We start from the raw sequence: 11,458 nt of genomic DNA on the forward strand, positions 1-11,458 counted from the left end.
GGCGGGCCACAGTTTACAAAATGTTGCTTTTCGTTGGATTTAAATGTTGGTACTGTACGCGATTGGTGGTTGGTATTAGATCCGTGCTGTGCAGCTGCCAGCAGCAGCCCTCTGCGGATGCGGTAAGCGGTGAAACTGGAAAAGCGACCTCGCGAAACCCAGCTGCAGCCTCCGTGCGTGTTTGCACGCCAGTGTGCGTGGGCAGGTGAGAGTTTACGTGAAGGATGTAGGGAGGTTGATTACTTTTGAAAGCCGCTTATGGTTGAATGTGAAGGTTGCTGAAACTTTGAACTGGCCTTAGTATATATATGAAACTTGATGTTCGCGATTGTTGTTTTATTTTTGGTGTACGGATTTGGTTACCGGGCCTCTCTCGCTTGTTAGATGTCGAAAGGCCTAATACGCGTGCAAACAGCTGGATGCTTCTTCGAGCCCTGCAGGACTCTTGCACATCCTTTTTTTATTGCAGCCTAGATACAATTCCATCACCCGCAGCTCCTGCGTATCGACACATGCCATTATGCCGGCTTCCTTCGCAGCAAAAGGGCGGCAAAAGGGCAGCGACTTCGCAAAAAGCACTCGGAAGAGCAATAAACGCCGGTGCCTGGGAAACCGCCGCTGTACTATTTAAGAGTCCTCGTGCTGGTCAGGTGAATTAGCCGTCCAACCCGGAAGTGCGCGAGACCATCTCCCTCTCAGCACCGATCTGTTAAAAGAATGCCTCACTGTTCACTGAAGTCATGAAGGGGCTGCGGAATTCGGCACACCCTACTCGCGTATTAGTGTCGGGGCGTATACCCTCTTTAAGGGGGTCGTAAACGACGGCTCGTTCAGCAGAATGAAGGAACCCTGACTCCGCATTCAGTCCGTCCAGAGCACCAGGTATCCGGCGAATAAGCTCCATCTCGGCCAGGACCGCCAAGCCAAACGACAAACACACGCAGGGCGCCCCGTGAACCGCACCGATGAGCGAGCGGTGCGAGCTGGCTGCGAGATCAATCAGAGGCCCGCGGACGGGCCCTAACAAGGGACCACACTTTTGAGTCCGCGGCCCCAAGCCCGCGAACGCAAACAGCGACAGCAGCAATAGCAGTCGCCGCGGTAATAGACAGTAACAAATAGAAGATGGAGGTATACAACGGCAGTGGCCGCCTGCATCGTCTTGACCCAGAAACCAAAGGCATTCCAAGCAAGGCTCGACTTGCGAAACGCACATACAACCCCACATAAAACCACACATACATACATCCATGCGTACATCGATGCATACATACCATACAACAGCACATCCACACACCCGTTTAGCTAGAGGGATACACAGCCACCGGGTCTGCAATGCTGCGTAGAGGATACCGTGGGCGATGTAATACATGATATAATACAACCCTAAAACACAAAGTTAAAATAAACCACTTTCAGAGGACGACTGAAGTCTCAGAAGGAAAATTGCCGCGGACTCAAATTACCCTTATATATCTTTTAAGAACCCTTACATGTCTCAAAAATCTTTACGGAAACCCTTACCGAAACCTTACCGAGGGATAGAGTACTGTTCAGTTTTTTCACATTCTTTGGTACCCCTTGGCCATCGGCTGTCCGGATCTCCCAGCCGCGATCCAACCCCCCTGTCCGCATTCCCGTGACCGAATCCCATCTCGCATCTAACCCGCTTGCATCCCTCTGATACGTAAAACACGAACATTCCAGAACCGTCCAATCCAATCTCCACTACGTCTCTCACGTAATGATCTTCGGACGCGGCTGATGGAGCTGGGCGGGATAACGATTGATGTAATACCGAGGTAGGATACCGCAATGACTATAACAACAAGGTCTTCACATTTACAATAAAGCGGATGGCTGCGCGATGCTGTACACAACACCGCACAACCCCCGCTCTTAAAGAGTAAAATGAGTGCCTGCTCCAGAACTAATAAGTAATCAGGCCGGCCAAAACGCAGTGGTCCCAAATCCTAAATTAGTCAAGAGAGCACCGAGCAGTGGACGTGTGCATCAGAAATGGTTAGGAATAACAACACGACAGAGACAGAGACACGTCCCAATACCGAAATCTTCAACCCGAACACCACATAAAACCCTGAAACCCTAAAACCCAATCGTCGGTGATACCGTCCACTAGGTACTAGGTGCTAGGTATGTGACGTCTCCTCGGCGCTGTGGTGGTCATGGTGGTCATATACCATTGGGGTACAGGTGTTGTCTACCTATAGGTGTAGTACGGCGGCGGCGGGCAAGTCTCTGCCGCACGGGGTTGAGTCACCTTGCACACACATTTCGGATCCTCCTCCGGCCGCAGGAAGCCGCGATCCGGCATACAGCAGCGCTCCAAGTTGACTCCGTTCCAGTTCCAACGGTCTGGGGCCGAATCTCGGAACTTGCCTGTTTAGGACGGGAGGCAGCGGCGCGCCAAGTGGGAGTAGAGGGTTCTGCCGGTTTTGTTGAGTTTCAGTAGGGTATCATTGCACAGTCAGGCGGCGAAGCGATATCCCGCGGGAAGACGACGAGTGATTCGCGTACACGTGTGCGGCACCAATTCAACACAGACATATTAGACCCGGACGGCAGCCACGAACGGATGCGAACGGAGCTATCGCACACACACATACATACTTCCTACACACTGCGTGCTTCTACATAGCCACACACACACACTTGCTACATAGCTTTGTTGCTCCCCGCGTACCATGTGGATCAAGCTGCCGTACAACACATCCGAAGTCGCACCAAGTGTCCGGATACTCTTTGTCGCCGTGCCAGCAGCCCGCGTCAGGCCAACCTGTCGTACACGTCCGGAACAAAGACTAATTGCTGCGATATTCGCTTTGCAGCATAATCATTTAAAACCGATTCCTAGCTCCCTAGGGTTTAGGCTCGGTGCCGATATACATACAGCACCACGACGGGTCGACACTGCCACATGGCGGACTGACACTTCTATGCCGATCTACATACTTACAACAGGCTCGTCCAATGCTTAATTCAGAAATAAAAGAACAGGCTCCTCCTATCCCACAACTTGACGACGTTAATAACATGACCTTTTTTCCCTTCCCTACACGGGCCTGGTCTGAGGCTCGCTGTAATACCGGCTACTACTACCCAACTGCTTACTGCAGTAACGGGTCCCCTCCCAACTTCTACCCTGTTGTATCACGTCTTTTTGCAGGAGAGAACCGACCGGCGGATGACAGATCCCGTGATTCCCAGGGTACTACAACTATCCCCCTAGTTTCCCCCAACCAGTTATTGTAAACATGGACACCGCACGTCTCTTCCTTTCCAGTGGCGACCGTGTCACCTAGCCCCCTGGCCCCCCCGACCTGTGTTGCATACAGACATACAGGCAAACCAAAGGCCTCACCGGATTTGCCCCAGTGCAGCCGGGCACCTGCGCCCGACAGACCGGCTTTCCCGCACCGGGGGTCGCTGCGCAGATAACCGACCAAGGCCTTGAACACAACGTTCGTTCGCCGCATTGGCCTGCATACGTACGTATGTACGAACGTATGTACGCACATACAGACGTACGGACGTAAGCAGGTTGCTTATCACAATATTCTTCTCGCACGCACCGCTTGACAGAGCACAAGAACAAGAGCGCTACCGGCTATTTCCACCTCTAGGAACGCTTGCTGTAGAAGCAAACCAGATGTGCAACCAAGGACCAACTTGAATTGTTCGACTCGGATTGGAAGTGTGGGGATGGATTCAGAAATTGCATCACCTTGCAGCATCAGGGCAAACACACAGCAAGGTACCAGGGGTAGCACTGACGCGTATTCCCCCCCGGTTCGTGCTCGTCCAAGCTCGTCCAAGCTCGTTCGAGATCGTACAAGGTCGTACAAGACTTGACATTTAAGCCAGGCGTGGATTCCGGTATGTAAAGTTCTTCAACCCTCCAAGACAAACGGTGTTACGGCATCTGCAAGTATGTACGAACCTGTTGTAGTACAGGTAGTCCTCAATGTTGAGCCACATATGCGGTTGACCGCCTGAGGGGCTGAGGAGTCCGTCTTCATTGCCCGTCGTACGGACCAGGGGGTTACTCCGAAACCCGTAGTCAGGGCGGCCATCGGGGCCGATGAGCGATGTACCGTTTGTATTGTTGCCTGATTTGGAAATGATGCTGAGCGGTGATGCGGTTCCGTTGTACTCCGTACCATCCAGGTTGTCGGCGCCGTACAGAAGCTCCAACAGGCCTTTCCAGCAGTCGGCCATACTGGAGACCGGCATGGCGACTTCTAACTGCAGTACAATCGTACGGCGGGGATCAGGAAACATCAAGGCACCAGCCAATTTCGGAGTTACACAACAGGAAAGGACTACACACACACAAGCGAGGAAAGAGTCGGGTTGTCTGAGCATAATAAGCTAAAGCATAAGCTTATGCTCAGGCAGCATAATAAGCTTTAGCTTACAATGCTCAGACAGCCTCCTCTTTATAAACGAGGACATGCCAGGAAGATATCAGGCGGGCACCAGACTAGGTAAATTGATGAAAACAGAGGGAAGGCTTCCCAAACTTGCCATTCGGATATTTCGTATCTGAAATTTGATCCAAAACCCTAAAACCCTAAAACCCAAGATCCAACCTTTTAAATTATCTAAATGCCGACCCCACCGACCCACCCACCTGGTCGTACGTAACCCGGCGAATGTTGATCTCCAAAATGGACTGCCAAGGTTGCAGTACAGTTCGTGCATCAGCAAAACAATTGACACGGCAGCAAGCAGACACGCAACGACGGGGGCGTTAGAACTACAGGTCCCGTTTCCATGGTCAAGTTAGCGTTACGAAAGGGGACCAGTACGAAACTCCGTTCAATCCCTTCCAGCACACGTAACAAACACTTAGAATACCGGGGCTTAGGGTTTTAGAGTTTTGGCATATCTAATTCCCGTGCAGCAGCACAGCACAGCACAGCACAGGTTTGGGTGGCCGCCCCAAAACATTTAGAAGGACATCTAGTAATCCTCCTCTTACTTGTAAGGGAAATATAAAAATGGACCAAAAAGGATTCGCTGGGAAATAATAAGAAGACTTCGCGGTGTGTGCATAATCGCACCTCAGGCTGAAACAGATACGAGCTCTGGGACTCCTTCGTTGCGTTGGCGGCGACCGAATACACCCCGCTGCGCGAAATGTCGATGTAGGCATCGGCCATGTTTGCAAGGCCATAGAACACTGCGCCAAGGACGTGTGTGTGGGAAGAGTGGATGCTTCGAAGATCAGAGGTTGGTTAAGGGAACGTTGGGGAAACTTCCTACTAGGCCTCTTAAGGGCGAATCTGCTTTTAACAGCGCCAGCTGCTGCTGACATGTAGCTGCCTGATTTCCGTTCTTACAGCTTTATATTTTCTAGATCTTTGCAGTTTACCTTTTATTTATTTTAGGTAACATCATTGGTTTCGCATCACCTACCCGTCGCAGGCCGCCGTTGCGGAATGCTCCAGACCTCGCCCTCCCCCGCCTCGTTCAACGAAGCCGTGCTCGCGCCGCTACCATTAATTGTCGACCGCTGGCGGCTCGTTGCCTTACTGGCAGTGGGGTCGCTTCGCGCCCGGAACAAACTAACCATCCCATTTTGAGAATTCGTGTCAGGCGAGGACACCTTCGATGGATCTTTGGCGGCCGGAGCCGCTCCGTCAATAATGCCTGGTCCTGACGACGTCGACGGTGATGTCGGGGGTAGCGGCACGGCCGTCACGGTCCCCGCCGCCACCACCTCAGGCTCTTCAGTGGGTGTTGGCGTCGCCGCTGGCGCCGTCGCATTCACTGCCATTGACGCATTCGTATCCGTCGTCGCATTTGCTGGCGTCGACACATTATCGGCCGGCTTTGGCAATCGGCTCGCCGCCACTGCCGCTATCAAGGCATCGAGGCTGGCTGACGGCCGCGATACCCGCGGCGCTGACGGCCGCGGCGCCGGAGTGGTTGGACCAGCCATGGCGGCTACTGCAGGCGACGACTTATCAGCAGCGGCCGCGCTTCTGCCGGCGTCGCTGCCGGTGGGTACGGCACCTGCGCCGGCGCCGGCGGCGGGGGCCTGCTGCCAAGGCACGTTAAGGACAGTGTCGTTCAGTTGGCGTAGGACTGGCAGCGCGATGTCGGCGATGTTGGTGACGGGGTCGAAAGTGACGTTGGCCAGCAGCGGGAAAACTGCAGGGAAGGAGGCAGGTTGAGAAGTCCAGAGGGTCCCAGACGAGCCCCAAAACACCGCTACCAGAACGCCCGCATTTCCAAAATGCGGAAAATAAACATTTTACCCAATACATCATCAGGCAAAAACCTGGATTGTGTTTTGAAGGTACGGGAATAAAGGCTGTTTCCTTGTTGCCCCAAGGGAGGGTTGCGCCCACCATCGACGGTCACGTTGCGCAGGTCCTTCGCTTGCTCCAGCAAAGCCAAGGATGTGTTGTAGGCGGTCGTGTTTTCCGGGCCGGCAAGTGCATAACCCCGGAGAGCTTCAAGTCGCTTTGCGGCGTCAGAGCTATCGCCCCTCGTGAACGTGACCATCAAGAACTGGACTCGAGGCAATAAAGGCGATGGGAGAGGTGCACGACGGCAGTTAGCGGATCACGGCAGTGGCACCTGCCTGCGGGGCAATGCTCAAAGCACGGAGTCTTATTCACCTAAAAAGTAGACCATCCTCCCCAACCGCAATGTTCCACAAGTCCCAGATTGACCAGTTGTCGTACCTCATGTCGTTGCGGTACCCAGAACCATTCCGTCTCGTCCATCCACTCAGGCAGTGAGCCGTTGGTGTTCCACTGATCTTGAGCGGATCTCAACAGCTCCAAAAACTCAGTGGAGGTCAGTCGCCGAATGGTACGGGTGACGGGTACCTGCATTTGCGGTGTTTTTGTTGTTTCGGTGGTGGATGCGGTAGTTCGGGCATCGTCCGGTCTATCGGCGGCTTTTGACACTGCTTCGCTGTTTCGACTCGTAGGTGTCAGTACATGTCATTGTTGTTCTCAGGGGGTTACGGTTAGTTGGTTTTGGCTTGCAGCAGTCCTCGCGCGATACGTGCTTGATCGGTACGTAGTGCTGTTTCCGAAACCTGGCGTTTGGAAGTGAAAAAGAAAACGGCGGCTCCGGCGGCGGCCGTCCTTGCGACCCGCCGACCCGCCGACCCGCCGACCCGCCGAGCTCTTTCCAGATATTCCCCACTGACGCAAAGACCCTCTCAAGCATCCAAGGTACCCGGCCAGCACCGACCCGCCGAAAAGTGTGCAGCCTGCACCAACGACCCGCCTGACGCACCTCACGCATGATGCGGAACTTGATGTGCGTGATGATGCCCAGTTTTCCCACACCCACACGGACCGCCTGGGATCGGACGGCGAAAATGGAAGAGGGTGTGTGTGCTGTGAAGCGGAGGAAGGGGAAATCGGAGGGAAGGAAGAATTAAGAAAAGAGAAAAAAAGACAAAGATGCAATGGAGGTCCCGAGGGAAACGTAAAGCGCGGGATATTGGAAGAAAAGGAAGCATTAACTAACTTGATCGCCCGGGTCAAGGTTGCCAATTTTGTTGGGTCACAATTGGACATTTTCAACTCCGCACTTTCAACGCCAACACCATTGTCAGCGCAAGCACCTGGCAGGTAGAGGTTGGGAGGTTAGGGGGGTTGGAGGTTGGTGGTTAGTACGGCTGTAGACAGGATGCCATAGGATTGGATAGGATTCGCCCCCCGGGGTTGGGTTTACCGGTGCGCCACCCTACCTTACCTACCACCACAAATCGAAGCACAGATCCCAACATTCTCCACATCATCGTCAAGCGTCTCCACAGCCAGGACACTCCTCCATCCGCTCCGGAGAAGCTGCCCAACGCGACCAAATCGCCCTCCCCCTCTACTAACACCCCACGTATCCGCCTCTGAGATCTCCTACCTGGCTGGACAAGGAGCTGTGCTTGAGGCTACTACCGTGTGTGTTTGTGGATACGGCACCCCCCAGGGTTTGAAACACGAACCACGGGAAGGCGGGGAGAGTCCACCCCGCTGGGGCGGATGGGGTGACGTACGCCGCCAGATAGCGCAGCAGGTCAATCGTTCGGATGCCTGCACAGTGCAGGGATGACACCAAAACATACACAGTATTGATGCACACAGCACACACGCACACACACGCACACGGACCCTGACTTCATGGGTAAGCTATACGAGGACAGCGAGGTCGTGGAAGCAATTCCAGCGGGAGGAAGAGGGGAAAGAGAGGGGAGAGAGGATACGGGAGATATCTTAGTGGGGGTTTCTGTGGCCGCCGAGACAGAGGGTCTGGCATGCGGGAAAGGCAGACAGGCATGGCATGGCTTTTCGGACCTTTCGGATTAATCATTATTTCGAACTTTGTAGACCATTCGGTCAGGTTGCAGCCGCCCTCAGAGGAACTCTCGGGAACACATTCGCATGTATCCATATGGGTGGGCTCGTTACACCTCTCTGGGTCATGCAACCGAGGTGTAACACACACACATACATACATACATACACACGCACACGCATATCCTGTTCAAAATGTGCCGGAAATAAATCCTCGGAGAAATTTCCCAGAACAAAAACGGGAAATGTTCTGTAGTTTACTACGCAATACTACCATTCAGGAGCTCTTTTAAGCCGCGCTCGGGACGCAAACGGACAACATCAATGCCAATGCCCATCCCACGCACACACACCCGCATCCACGGTGACGCTCTCCTCTGTCTCGTTGACCTCAATCCGCAAAGGCCTCATCGTTTGCATCACAATGTTAGCCGGGCCGTTGGGCGCCGGCGAGCTCCTCCAGTTGCTCAGCACGCCGTAACCGCTGTTGCTGCTGCCGTTGTGGCCGTTACTGGCGCTCGAATTAACCCACCTATATCCATCCGGAGTGAAGGGGGCCGAGCCGTTGCTGGCGCAAAAGAAGCCCTGCGGCCACACGCGGCGACAGGTGCGGGTATTCGTCATGTGGGTGTTATACGGTTGCGTGTTCGGTGGGCCCCCAAAGGCAATGGCCAGCATTAGCCAGCATCGGCTACTGCACCGGCGTGACCACCCCCAAAGATGAAGCCAAAATTATTTACTAAATAACTTCCCTTCGGTAAAGGAAACAGGAAGCATCATAGTAATACTAGTATATATATGACACATGGAACATAATAATTTATTTTGCGCGTTTGCCTCGCGTGATTTGGCAAACGCGGGGTCCACACCATTCGTGTACGGCTCCCACGACGGAGTAACCCGCCCATTGAGACGATAGCCGGAACGTCGTAACGCTCACGTAAAATCGTTATGAAACACATTGCTCTGGATTGGGCGAAGTCGCCCGACCTCCCGCGGATTACTAACGAAAGCTGCCCGTGCCGTGGGCGTAGTACGGCTCTAGTACGGCATTCAGGCAGCACTACGGTGGTGGTGATCTGATCGGATCCCAATCATTCACACAATGATTGCAATTGTAATAATATTAATATTAATTATATATAACAAAATGATGAATAATAACAGTAGTAATAGTCGTAATAGAAAATAACGCAGTTCATTGTTATCCCCTCAAGGGACGGATGTTGTGCAGCACTTGCAGCGCATCTCCCTACCTGTTCCAAGACCATCCGCCGCCAACTGCGATAATGTTGCTGTGACGGCGAACAGCCGCCTGAACCTGCTGTACCGTTCGCGGCCTGGTGGTAATGCAGATCACGGATTCTGAGTATTGGGTTTTCGGGGCCAGCCCTATCCTATGCTCACTTTCTATAATATTCTAAACATGTCTATTCTTAAGTAACTCAATATAACTTGTAACTGTCTATACATACAGACTTTGAAGAATTTCTGCAGCCAATACTTTTCTAATCGGATTCGGCGCCCACCAATGCCTCGCCTCACCGCACAATCCGAACCGTAGTGTTGTCACAGGCGTACTCGTTCTGAAAATTGGTTAAGTCCCAGGGCACAAAGCCGTTCGCTGCCGGCGGGCTAGCTACGCCCAGTAATACCAGCCACGCTGCCGTACCAATGGCGGTGAGCACCGCAGCACAGAGCGCTAGGGCCGATGTCGAAACTGTCATGCGGGCGGGCCGGCGTGCCGGGTTACGCACACCCACGCCCGCGCCCACCACCGCCTCCGCACGGACTATGCCACGAAGAGGTCGTACAAGGCGTCGTGATAGACCCATGGGCCTCGGGGGGCACTTACAGATTAGGCGCAGCGGTACAGAAACCCCTGGGTTTACTGCCCCAGCTCTGCCTACGATGTGGATTCAAGAGCTTCCTATCAGTCAAGATTAATCAGCAAAATAACCAGACGAGGAATGGTTGTGGAAGTGACTGTGGAGGTGGGGGCTGCGGAGGCTGCGGCTGCGCAGAAAAATGCCGTAGAAAGATCTGACGTCCGGGGTTTATGTTGCAATCTAAGTACGTAAATATGTTTGTTTGTATGTGAGAGTGTCGTGGAGGCGACGGATAGGTCGGCGAGGCGACCCGCGCTGTGGGAGGGCGTTACGTCGATGTCGTGTGACCCGTGGGTCGGTCAGAACAGCTACTGCTAGAGAGGCCAGCTACGGATATGGATAATTTGGTGGCTTTATGCTGCCCGGGGAGACGGGCCCACAGTGATCCTGATACGCCGCATACCCTGCGATATCAAAGGAACATAAACCGAGGAATATTAGAAGAACATAAACAACTGTGTTGCCAGCGGCTTCTGATAATGAGCAGTCCAAAGTGAAGGGAACTTTATGTTTTAGCCAGCGAAATAAAATAGACGTATCCGTTCACGAAAAATATCGTTGGCGTGATGAAGTACTAACGTCGAAAGCCGTCGTAAGAATTGGAATCTTACTGTCGTACACAAGCATGGGACGCACTTGGCCACCACCCGCCAGTGTGGGCGTTACGAGGTACGCAAATCGGCCTTGGATGCCAAACGGCGCGCCGACAGGCACATTGGAGGATCGGTATACAAAATTCCGTTTCGCCCATCGACTTCACTTGGCAGCCTTACACATAACACAGACTGCTCCCTCGTGACGGCGTACGGAAGGACAGATCAGAGGCCGTCGGTCGTGCATTGGCCATCTGACCCCGCAAGCAATTGCAAGCATTGCCGCAGCCTTATCCCGCTACACACGGCTGGCCAGACATTTCGCTGCGGCACACCACTGCCGGTTATGCTTCCGTCTCTCCCGGGGCGCACATGTCCGTTATGCCACTGATCACATAAATAAAATGATAAATAAATTATAAAAATGGTTAATAAAACATAATTATTTTTATTACTATTATCAAGATTATTATCTATCGTATTAATGATCAGTAGGCATAGTGAAGCGCAGTCAATGGGCCCCCTGGTATCTACCATCCCGTCCTTACGCCTGCGAAACATTCCGCTACCTCGACCCCTTATCTGCACCAGGGGCCCCGTCCCAAATTGGGTGCTTGGGTTGTGTTGAGGA

General features: G+C 53.2%; 1 protein-coding gene across 1 annotated transcript; it reads right to left on the reverse strand.

The window, feature by feature from the left end:
• Window positions 1-709: 709 nt before the first annotated feature.
• VOLCADRAFT_97460 (uncharacterized protein) lies at window positions 710-10,180 on the reverse strand (the record flags this gene model as incomplete). Its single annotated transcript, XM_002956462.1, has 16 exons — window positions 710-987; window positions 2,269-2,400; window positions 3,383-3,501; window positions 3,962-4,266; window positions 4,655-4,696; window positions 5,088-5,206; window positions 5,443-6,180; window positions 6,381-6,543; window positions 6,720-6,866; window positions 7,285-7,350; window positions 7,586-7,618; window positions 7,915-8,084; window positions 8,346-8,465; window positions 8,699-8,930; window positions 9,602-9,626; window positions 9,891-10,180. The coding sequence occupies 16 exons, from the start codon at window positions 10,178-10,180 to the stop codon at window positions 710-712; spliced, it is 2,979 nt and encodes a 992-aa protein (XP_002956508.1).
• Window positions 10,181-11,458: the final 1,278 nt, after the last annotated feature.

Source organism: Volvox carteri, assembly GCF_000143455.1.
Source record: "Volvox carteri f. nagariensis unplaced genomic scaffold VOLCAscaffold_61, whole genome shotgun sequence".
Taxonomy (NCBI): domain Eukaryota; kingdom Viridiplantae; phylum Chlorophyta; class Chlorophyceae; order Chlamydomonadales; family Volvocaceae; genus Volvox; species Volvox carteri.